This window comes from Cnephaeus nilssonii, assembly GCF_951640355.1.
Source record: "Cnephaeus nilssonii genome assembly, chromosome: 10".
NCBI classification, from domain to species: Eukaryota; Metazoa; Chordata; class Mammalia; order Chiroptera; family Vespertilionidae; genus Cnephaeus; species Cnephaeus nilssonii.
The window spans coordinates 80,539,838-80,565,311 of NC_137081.1; the positions used below are offsets into that span (position 1 = coordinate 80,539,838).

At 43.0% G+C, this 25,474-nt stretch overlaps 1 protein-coding gene and 1 pseudogene across 2 annotated transcripts in view; one reads left to right on the top strand and one right to left on the bottom strand.

Annotated features, from left to right (window-relative positions):
• Nucleotides 1-3,066: 3,066 nt before the first annotated feature.
• DPP10 (dipeptidyl peptidase like 10) overlaps nt 3,067-25,474 on the top strand; it is a gene marked incomplete at both ends in the record, with an annotated part of 660,265 nt that continues 637,857 nt past the window's right edge. The window contains one exon of the mRNA XM_079782730.1: nt 3,067-3,138. Within this exon, the coding sequence (XP_079638856.1) occupies nt 3,067-3,138 (72 nt within the window). The remainder of the gene's footprint in view (nt 3,139-25,474) is intronic.
• On the bottom strand, nt 12,546-12,988 carry LOC307106453 (uncharacterized protein C9orf85 homolog; annotated as a pseudogene). Its single transcript has one exon. The product of its transcript is annotated as an uncharacterized protein C9orf85 homolog (transcript).

A 25,474-nucleotide genomic window follows, 5' to 3' on the forward strand; every position in this document is an offset into this window, starting at 1 on the left:
GTGCCAGAGGGAAGCCAGTGCCGGCAACTGGGGGAAGGAAGAGCTACTTTTGCATGAATTTTGTGCATCGGGCCTCTAGTCATTATATAAGTCTTATAAATTGTATGGTTGTCCATGAGTTAGCTTATTAAAGACAATATATAAGAAAAGTACTCAAAATATTCTGTAAATCTCTATAACATTCTCCTTTAGTAGGTCTTTAAATTTCAGAAATGATACTCTGCAAATAAATTTTTCATTTTCTGAATTTAAAAATATTATCAAGACAAGAATTGTAACTATACACTAATGTGTCACTAGAGAGCATGAGGAAATTTGATGGATATCAAGGATCCTTTGTGGAGTAATTAACTTATCTGTTGATTTTATTTTGTATTTTTCTAAGCAGTTGTTGACTCTCCTTCCACTAAATTTTAAACATATATAAATAATTTACTACTCAGATGATAGGTTTTGATTCATAAAATCAATATATAATCATGTGATTAAGCTTTAATTACTGACCTTTACATGTGATTAAGTTTTAATTACTGACCTTGACTTGGATCCTAACTGCTATAAAATAATGTGTTTGGTTTAGACAAAAATAATACCCAACAGAAAGACAAAGACTCAAATAAAAAAGCCTTCCTTTAAAAATATGACATACACACAAGTCACCTTATACATGAAACATATAAGGACTTACATCAATTTGTAAATAAAGTGGCTTTTATACTGAATACTGAAAATGAATGTGAGTTGTACAGCTGAATTCATTCAAATAAGTAATCTAAATAGGATGAGGATAATTCCCTCTTGTCTATACTTGTCCTATGTCAACAGAAATCTTTGCACATAAAGTGGATTCCTTCAAGTCAAGTCAGTTATCCAAAATGAAAACACATTCAAGGGATGAATAAACTCAAATAATGAACAGAAGAGCGAAATATAAGGGCAGAAAAATTACATGTGAGGGAAATCTGGATTGTCAGATTTGTTGGATCAACTGTCCAATAGCTATTTGACCAGTATTTCATTTTAAAACTTTGTCTTGTACTTTTTCAATAAGCAAAGTTAGTTTTATTACAAAGTTATATCTGCTGAAATAGACCAACCCTCTATTAGAGGTCACTTCTAATATTCACTTGACTGCCTAATTTGATTACCTAATTTTGAAAAGCAAGCTCTCTCTTTACCCAAACCCCACCTTTCTAAAGCGAAACTCATGCCCTAGAGGGTTTGGCTCCTCAGATGGAAGGGTCTCAGGTTTGATTCTTGTCAAGGGCACATATCCTATGTTTTTCTCTCTGTCTCTGCTCCTCCCTTCCACTCTCTAAAAATCAATAGGAAAAATATCCTCCCATGAGGATTTAAAAAAAAAAAAAAAAGAAAAAAAAGATAAACTCATTATATTTTTCTTTTCTAATTTAATCCAATCTGGTGAAGAGATTGATTTCTTTAAAAATATGTATTTTAAAGCAACCATTGTTACAATTAATGTTTAGGACAAGTGTGGCCATGCATGTGTGAGGAATTAAGGAGTCAGTAGCACAACTCCTGCTATCCCACAACAGCCCCTGGGTGGGAAGTGGCTACTCAGACAAGGAGGGAGCTAGTCCTTGGCCAATAAAACATCTCAAGGCTAATCCCCTCCCCCTGCCCATCCATATTCTCTGTCCCTTCTGCTGCAACCTGTTCTCAGCTCAGGTGCTGACTCCAGTAAGGTCTGCATATTGAATTCTCTCCTGCAATTTCTCTCCTGAGCAATTGCCAACAACCTGTACCTAAGGCTTGGGGACGTCTTCCTTGCCCATCTACTTTGGGCAGGTCCTTCCTAGCACCCAGGGCAAGCCAGGAAAGGGAACTGCTAGCTCATCTGGATGGAAGTGGTGAACTGTATCCGTGATACCCACAAGAATTCAAGCTCCAAAGAGTTACACTGACTCATTGTTTAGATCCCTGCTCCAGGCTCCCAGGACCTCCACTGTCATAGACGCCCTGCAGGCAGGGAATTTACTAAAACTGGCCCGGTTTTAGTCTCTCTTCCTTGCAATCCCTCCAAGCCTTACAGTGTGTTTGGCACATGGTAAATGCTCAATAAACAAACTTTGAAGGAGAGAGAGTTGTATTGAGCGAAGAGAAGAATGGAAAGGGACTTAAAATGTGAAGGTTTTGCTACGTGTCCAGGAAAAAGAAAAGAAACAAACAAACAAACAAAAAACCCACAACTGAGTTCTTGAATAGCATCCTTACTAATTAATGTTTTAAATCAACCTCTTCTGATCTCCCCTGGCATCAGCCAGGCTGGCAGCAGGGAATCCAGGCTGGAGGCTGGCCACTGCCCCAAATCAGGAGGTGCAGGGCGGCCTCTGGTCATAATTAGGAACAACCTCTTGGGCGTTGGTGGCTTCCGTGGGGCTCTGCGCCCCCCAATTCCCCACTGCCCCTGTCCTCTTGGAGCGGTGGAGCATGCCCAGTGGCAGCGCTGGAGCCATCGAGGGCTTTGCACGGGCGCACGCCACTTCTCCGGGTTTTAGCTGGAGCCTTGCGGGGGGCGGGTGGTGCGGGGCCAGCGGAGCCCCGCAGCCCGGCCGCGCGCGCGGGTAGGGAGCTCGCGCGCTGCTCGGGGCTCGGTCCCGCCAGGCTGTAGCTCGGCGGCGGCTGCTCCACCTGGCGCTCTGAGCCGCGAGGGAGCCCCCGGGGCAGCGAGGGGCGCAGGACGCAGTAGAATGCCAGCCGGGTTCCTCCGGCGCTCCGCGAGGTGCCGCTCGCCGTGCCACTAACTTGCTACTTGGTGTGGTCTGTCTGGTCTCCAAGGCTCTGGACGCTTTGGGGTGTGGGGGCGGGGGGAGTGGGGAGTTAGAGGGTCTGCGGTAGCCGAAGGAGGGATCCTGCTAGGGGGAGCCTCCCCGGTGCCGCTCCTCTTCTCCTCCCTGCGCTCCCCTCCCCCCACCGCGTCTCTGCCTCTCTCCCTTCCGCCCGTTCGGAGAGCGCTGGGCGCCTGTGACTTGCGATCCCTGCCAAGGGATGGTCCCCGAGTCTGAAGTGCCGGCGAGGAAGTGAGCGCCAACGCGGCGGCGGGCGATGACAGCCATGAAGCAGGAGCAGCAGCCCACCCCGGGGGCCAGGGCGAGCCAGGCGCAGCCGGCGGACCAGGTGAGTCGGTGGCGGCGGGCAGGCCCTCCTGGGAAGGGAGGCTCCAGTCCGCGCTCCTCCAGCCCCTCCTCCGCCGCTCGGCTCCCACGCCTCCCCCTCCCCACTCCTCTCCCCACTCTCCCCCCGCCCGGTTCCTGGCTCCCCGTGCTCCTCCATGGACTCCGCAGGAAGTTAGAGCCTCTCGGTGCGCTCGGGCCGGGCGAGAGGATGCGCAAGGTGGAGAGCCGCGGGGAAGGGGGAAGAGAGGTAAAGGCTGGGGACGGCCCGGGAGCTCCGGCGGGCAGGCCACCGCGGGCGGGAGAGGCGGCCCGGGCAAAAGGATGGGGGCGTCTTGGCTCCTAGTGAAGCCCGCGGGAGGAACTGGTGCGCTCCTGGGGGTGTCCGCTTGCGGGGTTCGAGCCCGCCGAGCTGAGAGGAGCGCTGGCCAAAGGTACGGGAGGAGGCAGATGACCTTTAGGCTGGCAGAGTTTTTCCTTTCGTCTCTCTCTTTCTTTTGAGGAGACCGGGACGGGGGCTAAGTGGGGGGAGAGGGGATGCCAGGTGTGCGTGGCTGTTGAGAGGAGCGAGCTGGGGAGCAAAACGACAAATATTGTGGGGAGCTGGGGAGATGTTGGCTTTCGTGATTTGTTGGGTCCGGATATGTTGTGTCTACAGAGATGTGGTGCCCAGTGCTGGCCGAGGGTTAATTCTGTCCCCTCAACATCTCTCCACACCGACCACCCCTTTTGTTGTTCCTGTCTTTAGCAATCTGTAGCGTAACCCTAAGGTGGATCTCCATTGCGTCTCTGGCCCTGGGTTGGGGTGACTGGGGAGTTGTTGTCGCTTTCCCCAAAGTTGTAGGGTCTGGAGCGCCAAGGTGCCCTGGTCAGGAGGAGGGAGGCAGTGACGCCTGGGCTCCAGGTCCTGCCACGTTGACATCAGTTACAGACTGTGCGCTGAGAGGGCTACCCTGAGTTACTCAGGGGGTAACCAGGAAGCTGGAGCGCAGAGGCGCTGGGGCACCAGAGAAGGGCCCTTGATCCCCAGTGCACCGTTGAAGAAAGGTACCCTGTGCGTTTCTGGCAGAGACAGTCCCAGCTAATTGCTAGAAGTGGGGTGAAAGGGTGTGCAAGCGGCTAGGTTCCAGTAGAGGCTCTGCTCTCTGCATATCCTAAACACTGAGGGGAGCTGTGTAAATGGCCCAGGAGTGGCCTGGAGGCAGATGAGACCATTAGGTCAGGCTTGTGGTCTCTCTCTTCTGCTTTCCCTCCCCTACTCATGTCCCTCTCTCCACACAGGTGATGGGTATTACTCAATGCCTTAAAGCACACCCCTCTCCTCCCCCCTTCACTCCCCCGCCCCCCGCCCCCAGTTTCCTGGGGTGAATGTTGCAGTCTTTACAAAGCAGTTGTTTTCTTAAACCATCCTCTTTGCTCCCTTTTCTGAGATAAGTGAGAAAGTGTTTAAACACAGGTCTTTCCCCTTATGTCACATTTCCCTGCTCCCTCCAGTACACACTAGGAGGCAGCAACTGGTTAACAGATTATAAAAATATTTCAGGAGAAGAGCAAGGATTTAGCATCCTCTTTCAGGCTGACAGCCCCTAAATTTCATTAGCACGCCACTGAGCCTCTCTATTGCTTTTGGAACGATGCTACCAATATGAACGATTAGTCAGGTGAGAGTCCCCACATGAAATCTTTGCTCACTAACCTGTGACACCAGCTGGTTACTCGAGGTGCTGCACACCGTTCCGTGGCGGTGGAGGTGGGAGGCAGAAGCTGAGCAGTGCACCGGGAATGTGTGAATAGTGGACAGGCTGTCTGTGCACAGCAAAGCCTTCGGTCAGGGCCAATCTGCTGCTTCAAATTCATATGAAGAGATACATTCAAGCTTGAATCCATTTTTCTTGTTAGCCTGCATTTTTGTTCATGGTCTTTCCAAAATATTCAGGGAGTGGCCACTTGCAGAACTCCTCTTTTAATTGAGTTTTTAAAGTGCCTTTCTGAGTATTTACCTGATTTTAAAATGTCAGTGGTCTGCCTATTATGGTTGAGTTAAAATGAGAGAGAGATTAATTTTGCAACGTGAAGGGAAGTCTGATTAAAATATACCTGGCAATATTGGGGGTTTTCAAGGACTCCAAGAAAATACCTATATCTATTATATTCTTTGTCTAAAGCTTGACATATAGAGTGATGGCCAGATAATATGAACAATGGCTGTGAATGCTTAAGCTACTTGCTGTAAGATTACTACGTTTTTATTAACAGCATTAGTCATTGTGGTCTAATTTTGCAATTGTCACACAACTCCCATGTGGGACTTGATATAATACCTCCATATAGCCATGACTGATTATTCAGGCTTCTCTGATATTTCTGGGGGAAAAAAATTATTCACAAAATTTAAAGAACTGTAGCTTTATGAATTCCTACTTAATGGTTAAATAGGGGGCGTGTTCCTGGTAATCGCAGGCTGTGTATTGATTGTGAGTGATTCAAGCTTTTGAACGCTGCCAGGAAGGTGTTCATTTTATGAAACCTCAAAAGTACCTTGTCCTGAAGCCATTAGACACCTCTTTCCACTTACAGCGCGATAGAAGACCGTACTCCTTTCTCTGCGCAAAACGGTTATGACCACATAATTTGGTTGTTGTTATGGTGCTCCAGAGAGCTCTGCCTCCCTGTTTCATCCTGTTACTGTTCTCCGGCACAGGGTGCCAGGGACACAGGCACCTCTTTCCGGGAGCAGCAGCAACAAGAAAAGCAGGGGCTCTCTACTCCTGCTCCTATTCGAAATCACTGGAAATGTTTTGTATCCTCTTAGTGGTATTTCCTTTCAAGTTTCATTGATTAAAGGAATGTTTACCATTACTTTTGTTTTCATAACACTCCACACTTATAAAGTGTCTAAAAATAAATGCTTTGATATGTTTAGATACACTGATTTCCACTTAACTTGATCAATATCCATCGAGGAGTTCAAAATCTTGAGTTGGTAGTTGTAACTTCCTATTTTTTAAAATCACTTTTGGAATGCTTGCCACGAGCAGAGTACTGTCCTCCAGGCTGGTGAGGTAACATTTACTGAATGTAGTTTCCAACTTGATCCTCAAAGCAACTTTTTGAAGTAGCTCCTATGTTAGGAATGAGGATAGAGGACTAAAGAGACTAAGCATCTTAATCAAGCTTGTCTCCATAAGTGGTGGAGATGAGACTTAGTCCTAGTCTGTGACATTTAAGATAAAAGAAATTTAACAATAAATTTATTTCAGTCTGAAGCCATACCATCTAAGTTTTACACAACCACAGTTGAACACATTTCTATTAGAAAAATAGCATTTGTGTGTACAGATTTGCCTTGAATGTAAAATGGATGAATAATTTGTTTTAAACCTTCAACAAATAAAAATAGCTCTCAAGTTTTTAAAGTTAACATTCCTCTTTTTATAGCAATAATAGAAAAAGAACAAGGCATGTCTTGGTAAGTGCATAGAAACTTGTTTTTTTATAAATTTCTTTGCATCATTTTCTCTTGGTAACTGACTTTTTAGTTTTGTTGGATGAGTACAATTTGTGCTCAGATCTATTTTAGAATTTGCCCATGTTTCCAGCAGGTGGCACCCTTCTGCTGAATCCAGTGGGTAAAAATATTTCCTAAAATGTTCCTCCTTTTGGCTCCAAAAAGCCAAGCCAAACCAAAACAAAACCAGACATAAAACAAAAATAAATTAATAGACAAATAAAGAAAAACCACAACCCTACTTTGGCAATATGACTAAAAAAATGTATTTTTATAAGCAACTATTTATGCTGTAGAAAGTGTTAGTTATGCACTTTTCTTTAAATAACTAATTCTAATAGAAAACCAATCTCTTACAATTGAACATGTAGCAGCTCTTGATGATGTAATTCATAGATAAAATTGTAACTAAATATGTAATGTATAAAATGCTTTTGTAAACTATGTATTATACTTTTGACCTATAGGTAATATTAACTTAAAATGTTTCCATACAGAAATTAGGATTAAGTATTTTTACTTTAATTTTGGTCTAGCAAATCTGACTGACATTTCAAATGTATACTGAATGCAAACTTACAAAAACTATATTCTTCCATGTTTCCTTGATTAATATATAAATATGGTATAGTTTAGTGTATAAACTGTTGTTTTCAATACACAGAACCTAAAAAATAGCTTTTGAAGTCATGCTGAAAAACTTTATTTAACAGAAGATTTATTACTTTTCTTCTAAGCATTCAACATAATATATATATATTACCTAATTATTGGGAGAGTTCTAGCTGAATAGATAATTATAAAAGATAATGTAGGTTGCATGTAGGTGATATGTAGAAGTCTTTACGAATTAAGAGATACACATTCTCTAATATTCCTTAATTTCATTATTATGTATGTGTGTGTGTATATATATATATATATATATGTAAAATATATATTCATATATATGACATTTAATCCACTGAGTTTAGAACATACCACATAACATCCCTAGCTTATACGTTTCTAATCTCCATCTGTTAATTTCAGCGAGCAAATTACACACTTAAAGACTAAGTTATATAAAGACAAGTGAAAGAAAATTGTATCACTAAACATTAATGCTGAATTATCTTATGAAGTGCATTACATTGGAAACAGAACATTGATACCAAATTTCTCCCAGTCTGAGAAAAAATAAACCAATTTCAAAAATTTGGTTTCTTGAATCATTTATGGTTATATAATGTTTTAAGCCTTTGTACTTATAGGCAAATTGTTAATTATTTACAGTGTAGCATACACAGCACTAGGATGCTGTAACTAGGACTCTGAACTTCTGGGCCATCAACCGGAAATTATTGTTCACTATTGTCTATGGGTTCTGCACTGGAACCACAGACTCAAGCTTCTATCTCAGATCCACCCGTCATCACTGTGTTTTCTTGGGCAGGCGATCTCATTTTCTATACTTCATATGTGAATGGAGGTGACTGTAGATCTTTTACATGCTTGTAGGATTAAAAGAAACACTGTGGGAAAGCTTTTGAATAATGCCTTTGTCATACCAAGTGCTCTCATTACATGCATAGTTTAGGAATAGGGAGAGAGAAAGCTTAGAGGATCATTGAGCCACCTACAGATGGTATATTATTTTAACATTTTGTAGCAGCATTGCATTGTTCAATATACATGTTTGTATGCATATAAATATTATATTAATAATATATATCATTTGGTTTGGACATCAGACATGATTTGGCAGATATGCTGGCTTTAGAATAGTCTGTTACAGCCCAACTTTCAAATTCCATGGACACTCACTTCTTTACTGCCCTGTGCTATTAGGTGCCAGGCTGAAAATAACCATTGGCTAATTCACACTAACAGGTGAATTAGTTGCTGCACATGTTGCATATTGTTTTCAGTGTAATGCATTTCCTAAGATAATTAGCTTGGAGAAAGATGATGTTTGCACAAGAGAGGTGTAATTTATAGAATTATCTCAGGAGGTCAGATTTCAGTGGCAGGAGAATATACAGAGCAAAGGAGCCCTCAGGACCCCTGGGTGGCTGTGCCTACTCTCATTGGAGGTGGGAATGAGTGATCTAGTGTTGGGCTCGGCAAAATTCAAGAGACCATTTTCACATAACATTCCCTTTTCTACAGCTACTCCTATTCGATATTTAGATCCACACATCATTTCTTTTTAATTTTTTAAATTTAATGTTATTGTTGACACTATTACAGATGTCTCCCACCTCTTTGCCCACTTCCACCCAGCCTTCACCCACCCTTCCCTCTGGCCATCTCCACACTGTTGTCTGTGCCTATGGGTTATGCATATATGTTCTTGGCTAATCTCTTCACCTTCTGTCATTCAGTTCCCCCCAAACCCCTGCTCTCTGACAGTTGTTGGTCTGTTTCATGTCTCCATGTCTCCAGTTCTATTTTGTTCATCACTTAATTTGTTCATTAGATTCCACATATACATGACATTATATGGTATTTTAATAGTTTTTGTTCTATCATAACCTGAGGATATGTTTTATTAATTTCAGCAAGAGAAAGAAAGAGAGGAGAGAGAGAAAAAAAACAACAACATTGATCGGTTGCCTCCCATAAGCTTCCTCATAGGCGACCAAACCCTCAATTGAGATAAGTGCCCTGACTAAGAATCAAACTCACAACCTTTTGGTGTATGGAAGATGCTCTAACCAACTGAGCCACCTGGCCAGGGCTTAATAGATATTTTAATAGGAATTACATTGAATCTGTAGATTGCTTTGGGTTTTATGAACATTTTAATGATGTTAATTTTTCCTCTCCAAGATCATGTTATATACTTTCACTTATTTGTATCTTCCTCAGTTTCTTTCTTCAGAATCATAACTTTATGAAGACAGGTCTTTTACTTCCTTGGTTAATTTTTTTTCTAGGTACCATGTATATACATATATATATATATATATATATATATATATATATATATATATATTTTTTTTTTTTTTGTCAATGATAAGTGGGATAGTTTTCTTACTAGTTTCTCATACTGATAGATCATTATTAGTGTATAAACATGCCACCAATTTCTGAATATTACTTTTGTATTCTGCTACTTTGCCAGATTCATTAATTAGACATAGTATTTTTTGGTGGATTCTTTAGGGTTTTCTATGTACAATATCATGTCATCTGTGATTAATGACAATTTTATTTCTATATTTTTTCCAATTTGGATGCCTCTTATTTCTTCTTCTTGTCTGATCACTGTGGCTAGGATTTCTAGTACTATGTTGAATAAGAGTGGTGAAAGCAGACATCCCTATCTTGTTCTTGATTTTAAGGGAAATGCTTTTACTTTTTTGCCCATTGACCATGATGTTTTTACTCATTGAATATAAGTTTGTCATATATGGCATTTAATATGCTGAGGTATGATACCTCTATTCCCACTTCACTAAGCGTTTTTATCAAAAATGTGTGTTGGATTTTGTCAAATATTTTTTTCTGCATCTAGTTTTATGATCATGTGATTTTTATCTTTCATTTTCTTATGTGATATGTCATTTATTGATATGTAAATATTGAACAAGCCTTGCATTTCTAGATTAAATCCCATTTGATCATGGTGTGTGATCTTTTTAATGTATTGCTGGATTCCATTTGCTAATTTTTTTTGTTGAGGATTTTACCATCTACTAATATGTTCACCAGGGATATTGGTCTATACTTATTTTTCTTTGTAATGTCTTTATTTGTTTTTGGAATTAGGATAATGCTGGCCTTGTAAAAACATCTTGGAAGCATTCTCTCTTCTTGAATTTCTTGAAATACATTGAGGAGGATAGGTGTTAGTTCTTTTTTTACTGGTACAATTTGCCTGTGAAGCCATTTGCTCTAGGACTTTTGTTTGCTGGGAGTTTTATTATTATTATTATTATTATTATTATTATTACTGCTTCAATTTCATTAGTTGTAATCAGTCTATTCAGTTTTTCTAATTCTTCCTGATTGAGTTTTGGGTGATTCTATGTTTCTATTAATTTGTCCATTTCGCCCAGGTTGTCCAATTTGTTGACATAAGTTGTTCATAGTATTTTCTTACAATCCTTTGTATTTCTGCGATATCAGTTGTTACTTCTCTTCTTTCATTTCTGATTTTACTTATTTGGGTCCTCTATTTTATCTTTTCAAAGAACTTGCTGTTGGTTTCATTGATCTTTTTATTAATTAATTTATTTTAGTCTCTGTGTCATTTATTTTTCCTCTGATTTTTATTATTTCCTTCTTTGTACTTACTATGGGCTTTGTTTGTTGTTCTGTTCTAGTTCTTTTAAGTATAGAGTTAGATTGTTTATTTGAGATTTGTCTTGCTTCTTGAGTTAGGCCTGAAATGCTATGAACTTCCCTCTCAGGATTGCTTTTGCTCTGTCCCATAGATTTTGGGTTGTTTTCCTTTATTTCCTTTCCTTTATTTCATTTTCCTTTATTTCCAGGTAATGTTTTATTTCTTCCTTCATTGCATTGGTTACCTTTTCATTGTTTTATAATATGCTATTTAGCCTTGTCTCCATGTGTTTGAAATCAACAAAAATATTTTTTAAAAAGCAAATGAGCCCTAGCTGGTTTGGATCAGTGGATAGAATGTCGACCTGTGGACTGAAGGGTCCCAGGTTCGATTCCGGTCAATGGCATGTACCTTGGTTGTGGGCACATCCCCAGTGGGGAGTGTGCAGGAGGCAGCTGATCGATGTTTCTCTCTCATCGATGTTTCTAACTCTCTATCCCTCTTCCTTCCTCTCTGTAAAAAAAAATCAATAAAATATATTTTTAAAAAAGCAAATGAAACTCAAAAACATTCAAAAGAGAGGAAAGAAGGGGGAAAGAGAAATAAAAACATCAATGATGGGAAAGAATCATTGATCGGCTTCCTATTTTGCTACTTCTCTTTAAGTTTGAGATTTTTCAAAATAAAAAGAGAAATAAAAGTTCAAAAATCAGATAAAGCTGATTTATATTTTTAGGTGTAGTTTCATTATACAGGTGTAGATGTATGAGTTTTCTTTATAATTATTTATTAAACTATATGTATATATATATGTTATTTAGTTTTCTGTATGTATATTTTACAAAAGTAAAAAGGTTGAAATGTGATTATGTACATAAAATACTTTTTAAAATTGCTACATACTTGTTAAAGATTATTATTAAAAAATAACCTTTTTGCTTTATAAAGCAACCAAACATTAAATAAAGGGACTTTTGTTTTATGGGTCATTTACTTGAGATGAATTTGTCAAAAGGTACATACTAAGGACCAATTTTTGAGGCTAGCAAGAATGTCATCTGATTTTTTTCATGAGATAGTTCTTATAAAAGCATCAATTCTGAATCTTGTTTACTTTGATATTTGGTAGAATATTATTCTAAATAATTCCATTGAACAGCATTATGATACCCCAATGCTCATTTTGGCAGATATGCTCTCATATGATACTTAAAAATATTGTAAGAAAACTTTGCATAAAGTTTAGATGTCATACACTATTTATATTGTCCATGTATAAACATTGTCATTTTCTACAGGTTATTCCAAAATCTTTATTAGGACTTCACAGTATATTTTTGTAAAACCCTCAAAGTCTAAAGTTGTTCAGAATTTCCTGTTTTCACATTGACTTTTAATATTTTAAAGGTTTTTAAAAATGTTTTTATTGATTTCAGAGAGAGAGAGGAAGGAAGAGGGAGAGAGAGAAACGTCAATGTGAGATAAACATCAATCATCTGCTTCTTATATGCCCCTTACTGGGTATCAAGCCAGCAACCCAGGCATGTGCCCTGATCCGGAATTGAACCAGCAACCTCCTGGTGCATGGGACGATGCTCAACCAACTGAACCACACTGACCAGACTAATATTTAATCTATTTGATTGTCATCTTCTCCTGAGTATTTAAATCAATATCAAAATCTAAATTATCACTCTCTTTTTCATTTCTTCCACAGCTTCTTCTACAGTTGGAATGTGGATTATTTTCAATGTTTTCTGTCTCTTCTGGTTATTTATTAGAGTAACAATATCTTCTTTCCACATTTTGTGCAAACTTTAAGTTCACAGGCACATTATCTATATCTTTGGTAAACATTTAGCTCATTTTTTTAGGCTTTGACAATGGGTTGCATTTGCTGTATTTTACACACCATTCAAATACTGCTTTACAGTACTAATATATTCCAGCATGAAGTTTTGTATTAATTTTCTTGGTCTGAACACTCTTATCACACTTGTCATTTTTGAATCTAAACATATTTGATGCCTCTTGAGTCCTGGGATAGGCCACGTTCCCGCTCTGAGAGCTCATTGCCAAAATCAAAATCACCAAGTCTGGGGCAAGGAAGATGCAAGAAGCCAGAAACTATCTCAATGAGAAGATGCCTCTGTCACTTATCTAGCTTTCTGGGCCATGTTTTCTTATCCATTCAGCTACCCTATATCTTTTGATTGGGGCATTTAGTCTATTTATAGTTAAGGTTATTATTGATAGATATTTATTGCCATTCTTTTTATTTATACCTATATTTCTCTATATATTTCTTCTTCTTCTTAAAGTGGTGCCTTTAACATTTCTTACAACACAGGTTTGGTGGTAATGAACTCTTTTAGTTTTCTTTGTCTGGAATGGTCTTTATTTTGCCTTCAATTTTAAATGATATCCTTACTAAATAGAGTAGTCTTGTTTGCAGGACCTTGCATGCTTCTTGCCAACCCCTTTTGGTCTGGAGTGTTTCTGTTGAGCGATCAGTTTCTTGTGAACTCCATTGCAGATAATAAGTATCTTACTCTCTGCCTTTAAGATTCTCCCATGTCTTTAACTTTTACAATTTAAATTATGATATTTCTTAGTGTGGGGCTCTTTGGGTTCATCTTGGTTAGTACTCTCTGTGCTTCCTGGACTTTTTTAAATGAATTTTCTTCACCAGGATTGGGAAGTTTTCTGCCAGTATTACTCCAAACAGGTTCTGTATTCCTTGCTTACTCTCTTCTCCTTCTGGTACCTCAATAGTATGGATGTTGTTATGTTTCATATTGTTGCAAAATTCCTTTAAATATCTTCGTTCTTTGTAATTTTTCTTTCTTTTTTGCTGCTTTGATGGGTGTTTTTTTCTACCTTGTCTTCCAAATCATTGATTAGATCCTCTGCTTCATCCAACCTGCTTTTTATTCCTTCCAGTGTATTCTTGATGTCAGATATGGTATTACTCATTTCAAACTGGTTCTATTTCATGGTTTCTATGTCCTTCTTCATGCTGTTGTCTTTCTCACTGAGTCCCTAGAGCAGTGATGGTGAACCTATGACACGCGTGTCAGCACTGACACGCGTAGCCATTTCTGATGACACGCAGCCGCTGAGGCGGCCGCATGCCGAGGATGAAACATTTGCTGCTCCTGAGGATGAAACATTTGCGAAATAATGTTTTTTCCTCAAAGTGACACACTACCCAAGTTATGCTCAGTTTTTTGGCGAAGTTTGACACACCAAGCTCAAAAGGTTGCCCATCACTGCCCTAGAGCATCCTTATAATCCTTACTTTTAACTCTAGATCTCATAAATTGCTTGCCTCCATTAATTTAGCTCTCTTTCCGTTCTTTCATTTGGGGCTTATTTCTTTATCTTCCAATTTTGCCTGTCTCTTTGTGTCTGTTTCATAGATAAAACTGCTATGACTTCCAGTCTTTGTAGGGTAGTCTTATGTTGTAGGTGTCCTGTGGGACCCAGTGGTGCAGTCTCCTTGATCTCCTGAGATGGGTGCTGTAGGAATGTCCCTTATGTGGATTATGTGAGCCCTCCTATTGTAATTGGGTCTTGATTGTTGTTGGCCCATATTTAGGTGGTAGTGACCCTCAGGCTGCCTGACTGTGAGGCTCAACCCGGACCTTAGCATGGAGGCTGCTGTGCAGGTGCAATCTTGAGGTGTCTTGTTGGTTTCAGTGGCACAATCTTCCAGATCACCCGAGCTTTGTGCTCCAGGAATGTCTGTTGTGTTCTTTTGTGGGTGGAGTTAACCCTTCAGGCTGGGTAGCTATAAAGGTAAACCTCGATCACAGTGTATGTGACACTATGCAGGGGCTGCCCCCATGTCTGAGTTGTTCCAGCTGGGCCTGGTACCTGCCGGAATTCCCTTTTGTGTGTGTCACTTATGTTGCTAGTTGGGTCAAGCTCTCATGTGGTCTGAAGCCCACTGCTGGTTGGGTTGGTTCTGAGTTGACTTGGGTGTGGTCCAGGTACAGGTTGTTGTCAGTCATTGTGTGTAACTGGGCTTGGGCTACCTCTCTGGATCAGCCACAATGGTCATTGTTTCTGTCTGCATCTACAGTATCTGGCTCTGCATGGGAGTGGCCAATCTGTGAGGAAGGGTTGGCTTCCTAGAGCTCTGAGTTAGGGGGAGATCAGTAAAAGTCCAAGGCTCCCTGACGTCAGCATCCATCTGTCAGCTACTCTGTCCCACCTCGAGTTTGCCTGGACTTCCTCCAGATTCTTTTGAAGAAAGACTGTAGAGTGGGCCCAAGCCAGCTGCACCCCACTGACCCTTCCACAGGACTCAAGCTTGTTAGGTCAGGTCAATCAGTTCAGGAAGATGGGGCTAGTGGGTTCCAAAATGGGGGCAGTGTGGGACTGCACTCAATGGGGAGACTGTGGCCTCTACTCCAAAGCCATACATTTCAGTCTCTGCCAGAGTGTCCCATTCTAGCTCAACAAGGATAAACACACCGCAGGTTCAGGTTGGGTGCATTCAGCTGTCCCCATTGCAGGAGAAAGCTCTGCAGGATAGGAAGAGGTCACCAGCTGGGCTGTGGGAGTGGGATGAGCTGCACTCCTCCTCTTAGCTCTGTAGCCATACCTGCTCGAGCCCTGGACTGGAGCCTCTGAGGTAGATGTACTCAGTATGTCCCAGCTCTGAGTGGAGCTTCCTCCTCTCTGTGAAACAGCCCAGCAGAACGGAGCCAGCAGGGCTTGTGAAAACTGACCAAGGAAGTCTTTTGCTGGTGGTGGCACTGGCCCACTTAAGAGGAGCAAATTGCATGTCTTCTCCCCTTAGCTCCACAACTGCACTGTCAGAGACCCAAACCGGGCCACATTCTGAAGGTCCCAGCTCCATGCTGTGCTCCGTCACCCCCTGTGGGACTTGGAGGTACAAATCAAGGTAGCCCTCTGCTGGGAGTGGTGCTGGTCTCTGGCAGGGTAGCAAGCCACTCGCCTCCCCCTAGCTTGGCAGCACACTGCCAGAGGTCCTGACAGGCAGCTCCAAGGGGGATATGCCGAATGTTCCATTTCTGAGCTGTGCCTCTTCCCCTGAGTAGCTGCACCCACAAGGATGGTACCAGTAGGACTTGGAGGAACAGATCAGTGCAGCCCTCTGCTGGTGGTGGCACCTGCCCTTGGGAGGGGAGGGAGCTGCTCATCTCCCCCTAACTCCTAGGTGTGCCACCAGAAACCCTGAGGGGGTGGCACTGAAGGTCTCAGCTCTGAGCTGTGCCCCCTGCCCCCTACGGAATTGTATTTATCGGGATGGAACTAGTAGGATTTGCGTATGCAAATAAAGGCAGCCCTCCACGGGGGGTGGCACAATCCTACAGGAGGGGAGCAAGCTGTATGCCTCTGCTCCACCACTGCGTGCTGCCCGAGACCCTAACAAGGGAGTCTTTTGCTGGCGGTGGCACCTGCCTAACCTGTGGGAAAGGTTAGCCCTTGTCCCAGAGTCACTCAGTTCAATGACCATCTGATAGTCTATCTCTAGTTTCTCCCCAAAAGAGCTCACCTCAGGTCCCTGTTTGGTGCAGCCAACAGTGCTTACTGCTGGACTTGAGTTTGGCAGGGTTGTGTTCCCAGTATTTGGAGGATTATCTTAGTGCACTTACCCCTGTTGGGGCTGTAAGAATAGGAGAGCCTGACCCTGGCAGATGGTGCCTGAGGATGGTATAGGATGTGGCTCAGGACCAGGACCTCAGTAGCCAGCCCTCTACATCTCTCTGCAGAGCCCTGTGCCCACATATCTTTATGGCTTCTGTATGCCCTGAGTCTCCATCCCTTTACCAGCGCCCCAGGTGGGCAGGTTGTGAGGGAGGAGCGGAACCCTGCAGCCTTGGCCATGCGCACTGGTAGGGAGCTTGTGTGGTGCTGGGCTCGGTCCTGCCAGGCGGTTGCTTGGCAGATGCTGGAGCTCGGTGCCCTGTGGCTCCACCTGGTGCACTGAGCTACCAGGGAGCCCCAGGGGTGGTGAGGGGTGCAGGTGAGTGCCCCAGAGCAAGCTCCTGTGTGGTGGCCCTTTAGGAGAGCACCTGGGATTCTAGCAGACTCCCTCGTCTTCCCAGCAGATGGAGTCCCTGCTGATTTTGGCTGGCAGATGCTATGCAGCTTCCTCTTCCCAGCCCTGGTGCTCTGCTTTGGGGGTCCTGGTGTGGGGTTGAGACCCCATTCTACTCAGGGGGGACTTTGCAGCTGTGATAACCCTCCAGCTTCTCAGCCACTGCAGCTGGGTGCGGGGACCAGCCTTCTCTGTATCTCTGCTCTTCTTTCCAGTCTCTGAGTAGCTTCTTCTGTAAATGCTCGGATCCAATACTCCTGTTTGGGTGTCCTTCGGTTCTTGACTCAGCTTTCTCTATATTTTCGCTATACATCCGGTTCGGTGCCAGCAGGATGTGTGTGTGTGTGTAGCTTCCACCTACCTGCACCCATCTTGGATCCTCGACACACAGCTTTTCTTTATATTCCACCTCCAGGCTTCCCTTGGAGATGTTGTGGGTTCGGTTCCAGACCATCACAAAGATAGAGACTATTGCAAGAAAGCAAGTCACACACACATTTTTGTTTCCCTGTAAATATAAAAGTTACGCTTTCACTATATTGTAGTCTGCTTGCGTGTAATAGCATTATGTCTAAAAATTGCATCATCATAAAAATACTTTATTGCTAAAAATGCTAACCATCATCCGAGCCTTCAGTAAGTCATAACCTATTCAGCCATGTGCCATTATAATGTCTGGCCTCGATATTGATGGCTGCTCACTGATTAGGGAGGTGGTGGCTGAAGTCTGGGGTGGCTGTGGCAATTTCTTAAAAAGAAGACAACAATGACGTGTGCCGCATGGATCGACTCTCTCACAAATGATTCCTCTGTAGCGTGTGATGCTGTCTGATAGCATTTCACCCACAGCAGAACCTCCATATATTTTCATCGTGGCTGAGTGACTTTAGTGTGTTCTAAATAAGTGTCCGTATTACCGAAGTATTACAATGAGTGTATACACTCAGACATACATCAGCTAAGAAAGTTGGGAAATGTTTCCATCCGCAGACCTGTAAAAGTTCCAAAAAAGGCAAATAAATGATGGAGAGAATATAAGCTTCATAAATACATGTCATCACATAAAGTTAGCAATGTTTCTGCTGGGTGTAAGCTACCCCCTTGAGAGCCCTGCATCTCCGTACTAATGATTTCATCACACTAGTGTTCTACAGTGTGGCCAGATGTGGTCCAACAGCTTTTTGGCAGTAACTAGTCTGCTTGCTCTCCTCTATCTAGACAGCACCTAGGCTTTTAAACTGTACACCTGCCTTCTTCTCTACCTGGTAAATGTTCTTATTTATTAGGTATTAACTTAAGGGATGCCTGTCATTTCCAGGATGGTAGAGAAAGTTCTAAAGTAGATTCCGTGGGAAGAATAGGATACTTAAGAGAGATCTACTGTGGACTCATTTTTGTTAAGTTGTCCTGAACCTCAAGGTTTCAGATATACCCATTTGTACCGGGAAATTTGTACCCACTGCAGGCTAAATACAGAACACTCGCTTTTATCCCGAACCGATAAAATAAATATTTTGAACTGTTCTGTTTAGTAATTGATGGTAATAGTGTTTTTCGTAATGTTTTCTACATAATAAAACATGATTTTCATTTTCTTTTCAAGTTTGTTATGCTGTAGTCCATTTGAAAATTGTTCCAACAGTAATAATTTCTGTAAACTAACTTTCAGATAATGTGCTTATTCAATTAACCAGAATAGTACATTCGACACTATTTTTGGAATTGCCAAGTTATTTTCAGATTTAATTATATTTCTGGGAGATGTATATGTTGAGGACAGAGTCAGACAGATTTCAGATTGAATCCTTTTTCTGCCATTTCCCTCACAATCTAGGGCAAACTGGCTAACCCTCTAAGACCATTCCTTCATTGTTAAAGGAAGAGGGTGATGGGAATGTTGCGTAGGGACAGTCTGTGTGAATATGTTTGTGTAACATCAAGCCCATGATAGAACTTCACATTTTTATTATTATTGCTGCAATGCTTCAACATCATTTGAGAGGATGACTTCATTTCTTTTGTGAGGTAATTTTGCATTTACATTAATGAAAATGCTGAAGACATATATGTGTGTGTATACATTACCAAATGTACACATACCATGTATTATCTAAATATGCTGAGTGTTTCCTGGTTAGATTATCCTAGGGCACCAGGTAAAAATAAATGCATAACAACCTGACTGATTACTGCTATTTTTAGATCATCTGTTTTCCCAAAAGGCTTAAGATATTCTTTGAAGTGTCCAAGGTTTAATATTCTCTTTCCAGAAGTTTGGTTTCCAGAAATGATTGGCTTAGAAATTCTTTGCATCTGGGACATGATGATATGTTGAGTGGAAACTTAAGAGCAGTTAGTTAAGTGTACAATCAAAACTGACTTTACACAGCAGCGCAAGCCAAGCTGTGTATTCTCTCACCAAGCTGTATGTGATCTGACTTTAATAATATTGTAATTTATCATACTTATCGATTTTCTCAGGTCAATACAAAAACCCAGGTATCAGGTTCCAAGATAGAAAATGAAGAAAAGTGAGGGAGAAAGTCATTTTTATTATCTTTTTCCCCACCCCTTTTTTGAGAGCTAAATGAAGATTCAATTTCTTATTCTGGAAGTCTCTGCTCTGAAAACATAACTATGACGAATCTGAATTTTATAATTGAGAACTTGAATGGCAGGCTTTCCTGCGATGTATTTGCGCATAATGGACCAGAGAGACCACTTGAAGTTGCATTAATAAGGCTTGCACAGGGTAGGAGTAGGTCTTTCCTGGTATTGGTACATGGGTTTACATTTGGCGAGGGGAATCCAGTAAGTGAAAACTCTGGTACTAACACTTCCCTGAATCACACCTCAACCCTAGGAAAGGTTTTCGTGAGTTAATGAATGCAAGACATGGCCATATATTTCCATTCACACATTTTGAAACACATGCTAGAAAGTCTTTTTTTTTTTTTAAATGAGGCAACCTTTTAAACCGACGTTTCACAAACTTGCATAACGATTCCTCTCACCTAGACACAGAAACAAAGATTAGAAATCAAGCCATCAAAATATCTTTTCAAGAAGAAAAGTCTGAAATTCATGAGTAATTTTTTCAATGTAGAAAGAGATAATTTGGCTAGGTATTATATAATATCCATTTCATAGTATCTGTGAATTTATGAATAGATTTTTAAAATCTATTCCATTAGCGTTTAGGGATTTTAAGGGAAAGGACTGTACATTTTACTTGTTTTAGTCTTTCTTTAAAATTTCAGTTTACATTCAATCTTTTTTGGTATCTATTTCAGGTGTACAACATAGTGGTTAGACAATCATATACTTTACAAAGTGATCCTCCTGATATTTCAAGTACTCACCTGATACCATACATATCCTATATAATAAAAGCCTAATATGCAAATTGACTGAATGGCAGAACGACCGGTCGCTATGACGCACAGTGACCACCATGGGGGAGATGCTCAGCATAGTAGCTGCCCCCCTGATGGTCAGTGCACTCCCACAGGGGAAGTGCCACTCAGCCAGAAGCCCTGAGCTGGGCTCACAGCTGGTGAGCGCAGCAGCGATGGCAGAAGCCACTCCCACCTCCATGGCAGTGCTAAGGATGTCTGACTGCTGGCTTCAGTCATCAGTTGGACATCCCCTGAGGGCTGGTGGACTGTGAAAGGGCACAGGCCGGACTGAGGGACCCCTCCCCCGCCCCGAGTGCATGAATTTCATGCACTGGGCCTCTAGTTTATTATAATACTACTAGAGGCCCGGTGCACGAAATTCGTGCACAGGGGGCAGCGGGGAGTGTGTCCCTCAGCCTGGCCTGCACCCTCTCCAATCTGGGACCCCTCATGGGATAACCAGCAGTTGGACATCCCTCTCACAATTCAGAACTGCTGGCTCCTAACCGCTCACCTGCCTGCCGGATTGCCCCTAACTGCTTCTGCCTACCAGCCTGATTGTCCCTAACTGCTCCCCTGCTGGCTTGATTGCCCCTAACTACCTCTGCCTCGGCCCACACCTGGTACCCAGGATTCCCTCCTCCAGCTGACCACAGGCACCCAGGATCCGGGCTTCCCTCCCTCTGGTCAGCCATAGGTGCCCAGGCTGGCTGCAGCCTTAGGGGATGGTGGACAGGGGGCTTCGTCTGTGCTGCAGCTGCAAGTGCTGGCGCCCAGGACTGCAGGGTGGGCGGCTTCTTTGTCTCCCAGGCCACAGCCAGCCACAGGTGCTGGTGCCCGGGACTGCAGGGTGGGCGGATTCTCCATCTACCATGCTGTAGCCAGCTGCAGGTGCTGGCACCTGGACCGCAGGGTGGGCGGCTTCTCTGTCTCCCAGGCCACAGCCAGCCACAGGTGCTGGTGCCCAGGACCGCAGGGTGGGCGGCTTCTCTGTCTCCCAGGCTACAGCCAGCCACAGGTACTGGTGCCCAGGACTGCAGGGTGGGCGGCTTCTCCATCTCCCGGGCTGCAGCCAGCCTCAGGTACTGGGGCCCGGTTTCTCCATCTCCCCCAGGACGTGGGGCGGGTGGACATGGGGTGGGCGGCTTCTCCAGCTGGCTGTAGCCTGGGATCATAGGGCAAGCGGCTTCTTCGTCTCCCAGATCGCATCCACCCTCAGGTACTGGCACCCGGTTTCTTGTCTCCCCCAGGACGTGGGGAGGGCGGCTTCTCCAGCTGGCTGCGGCTTGGGATCACGGGGAAGGCGGCTTCTTCATCTCCCAGGTCGCAGCCAGCCTCAGGCGCTGAGGCCCGGTTTCTCATTCTCCCCCAGGAGGTGGGGCAGGCGGACCTGAGGTTTCTGCTGCTGGCTGCAGCCTGGGATCACAGGGCAGGCGGCTTCTTCATCTCCCGGGCTGCAGCCAGCCTCAGGCACTGGCACCTGGTTTCTTGTCTCCCCCAGGACGTGGGGTGAACCGCTTCTCCAGCTGGCTGAGGCCTGAGATCACGGGGCAGGCAGCTTCTTGGTCTCCATGGCTGCAGCTCTCCCCAGGACGTTGGGCAGGCGGACCTGAGGCTTCTGAGGCTGGCTGCAGCCTGGGATCATGGGGCAGGCGGCTTCTAGGTCTCTGTGGCTGCAGCCAGCCTCAGGCGCTGGCACCTGACTTCTCCAACTCCCAGAAACCTGGAGAGGCTGGGGGGTGGGGCTGCCGCCATGTTTTCAGTTTAATTGCATACTCACTCAGATTGGATGGTGGGCGTGGCTGGGGCGTGGCTGGTGGCCGTGGCTTGTGAGTGTAGCGGAGTGATGATTTGCATACTACTCTATTATTAGATAGACTAGAGGCTGAGTTCACGAATTCATGCACGGGTGGGGTCCCTCGGCCTGTCCAGCAATCGGGGCCCATCGGAGCCAGGCCAGCAGGGAGTAGGCACCGCAGGAAGCTAGCTGGCCAGGGGGAGGGGCCATGGGAGGTTGGCCGCCCCCCCCACCCCCCATTGGGCCAATCGGGGCTGGCTGACCGTGGAGAGGGACCAGGGGAGGTTGGCTGGCCATGGGAGGTTGGCTGTGGGAGCTCACTGACCACCAGGGGGCAGCTCCTGCATTGAGCGTCTGCCCCCTGGTGGTCAGTGTGCGTCATAGTGATTGGTCGTTCCAGTCGTTCTGGTCTTTCGTTCGTAACGGTTGCTTAGGCTTTTATATATATAGATTATTGACCATATTCCCCATACTATATTTTACATCCTCACGACTATTTTATGACTACCAATTTGGACCTCTTTCACCATTTTCACCCAGTTTCCCAACCTTCCTCCCCTCTGGCAACCATCAGTCTGTTCTCTATATATGAGTCAGTTTCTGTTTTGTTTTCTTGTTTATTTTGTTTTTTAGAGTCCACATATATGTGAAATATATAGTATCTGTCACTTGTTTTCTTCTTTTTAGAGTATTATAAAACATAAGTGTGCTAGAAAAAAAGTGAGTATATTTTGAAGTGATATCCATGATCTTCATCAGAGCTATTCCTTTTCTCTGATCCTAGGAAATAGGTGTATAACACTTCATGACAATCATATCAGCAATGATAGGTGGATGCGTATTGAACCTGGAGCTGAAATGGAAGAGACGCACCCTCATTCATATCTATGGAGGTGGTGTGCAGTTGCTCTAAAATGAGGTTTACCCAACATTAGTGCCACAGTGGCATTGTGAGAGCTGCTTCTGCACCGGCCACTCACAGGACCTGGGCAAGGGGGTGCTCCAGGGCCTCTGTGTGCCCAAGTGACCTCATGCATCCAGCAGGGGTGATGCCCATGTGCATTTGCTCACAAATTCAGAGCCTTGTCTGTTGCAGGATGGTTCTTTTGGTTCTTTGGTCTCTCTTTACATCTGTGCCATCCCCACATCCGAATCTAGTTCCTTCTGCCTCTACATTTCTGAAGTCTGGGCTCTGTCCAGGCTTGAGTCCCTGACATCAAGACTACTATGATGTCCACAGTGGCCTTGTCTTTAAAAATTCTTCCTTCGGTGTTAGATGATGGTAAAATTTTGAGAAACTGTTTTAATTGCTGAACCTAATGTATTTGTTTCTTCATTGTGGCCATTTTCAGTGTGTCATGCTGCCAGATTCAGCTGTTGACAGAGAGCCTTTGTTGGTGTCTTGGTGGCACATCTGCCTTCCTATCAGAGTAATTTTTAAAAACATTTATATTCTTAAGAGTTTTGAATCTGCAGGCAAAACTTACCTGGCATTTCTTGGTTTCTCCTTTGTGATGTATTGGTTCTAGACCAATAGTTCTTACATTTTTGGCACCTGGCCACAAGACTTCATTGAACTACATAAGACTCTTTTCCAACTTGCCATGGCTAGAAGCCACCCAAAGCCATAAAGCCATTCTGAAAGTAAACTGTGAGTTCACTGTTCCAAGAAAATGGCAGCATTTCCCACCACACACGCAGACACTAGCATTCTTAAGCCTCTTGCCTTCCCTCAGCAGGAATGAACACCCATTGATCTCTACAGTCAGCATTGGAAGTCCCTGTTCAATAGTCAATGGGCTAGTGATTGGATGAATCCCTTCTTAAGAAAGTAAGGCTGCACCTAGGAACTCTGGAAAGCATGAAGGTGAATTTTAGAGCTTTCTTGCGTATTTGAGAGAAACAAGAGGCTTTTTTTTTTTTTACTTGCTGGATTTCTTGGAAAGTACAACTGTTTCTAGAAGCTGTGATTTTGTCAGAGTACCAAAATTCATTATCATATCTGTGACACTTTTACATGCTAAATAAATCAAGAAAAATAATTTTTGAGTCATACACGATTTTTTTCTACTGGAAAGAACTAGGGCTTTCTATTCATTTAATCTCAGCTTAAGTACTACTTATTTAAGTAGTATTTAAGTTTGAGCAAGTCATGCAATGTCAGAATCTAATATTTTAAGTGGAAATAGGATGATGCTTACCTTGAAGGATTGTTGTGAGGATCATTAATGAGTCAGGCTTATTATCCAGGTGGTGCCAAAAAGTGGTGGTGCCTCTTCCTTCTTTCCCTCCTTCCTTCCCTCCTTCCTTCCTTTCCTTCCTCCCTTCCTTCCTTCCTTCCTTCCTTCCTTCCTTCCTTCCTTCCTTCCTTCCTTCCTTCCTTCTTTCCTTCCTTTCTTCCTCACTTTCTTCCTTTCTCTCTTTCTTTCTTTCTTTCTTTTGGCTATTAATATGAATTGGGTAAAGTGATTGGAAAATAAATTATGCTGGATGTGGAGATCCCCAGATATTGGAAATACCAGCTTTAGAACCAATTTTTTTTGTTACTTTGAAAAATTTCAGAGGACCTTTAATATTGAGCTTTTATTTTCATTGACACAGAGATTATATGGAATCATTCTGGCTCCAAAGCAAACATACATTAGGCATTGATCAAGAAAATATGTGGCATCCATTTTTTATATATATTTTAAAATATATTTTTATTGATTTCAGGGAGGAATGGAGAGGGAGAGAGAGGTAGAAACATCAATGATGAGAGAGAGTCATTGATTGGCTGTCTCCTGCATGCCCCACACTGGGGATCGAGCCTGCAACCTGGGCATGTGCCCCAACCAGGTATCAAACCTTGACCTCCTGGTTCATGGGTAGATACTCAACCACTTAGCCATGCTGGCTGGGCTTTATTATATTTATTATAAGTCCAGGAAAACCAACAGAATTTGCATTTTGAAGGTGGAGGGCTCTATATGCATTTGCTTTTCCTGAATTTGTTTTTTCTTTCCCCATCCATGGTTAATTTCCATCTCATGCATGTAATACATTCTACATTTGGAGTACTGCTTCATTCCTACTCAGAGCTACAGTCCTTGACCTGTAATGATGAATCCAAAAAAAAAACAAAAAACTAATATAGAATCACAGATGGTGCAAATATTTGAAAATAAGTAAATACAATCTAGGATTAGCTTCTTGGGCTCTGAAATGTCAGCCTCACATTGCTTATTGGTCACACAGGCTATTTTAGTTAAGGGATAACCCAGGACAAAAGCATCATGATGTAAAAT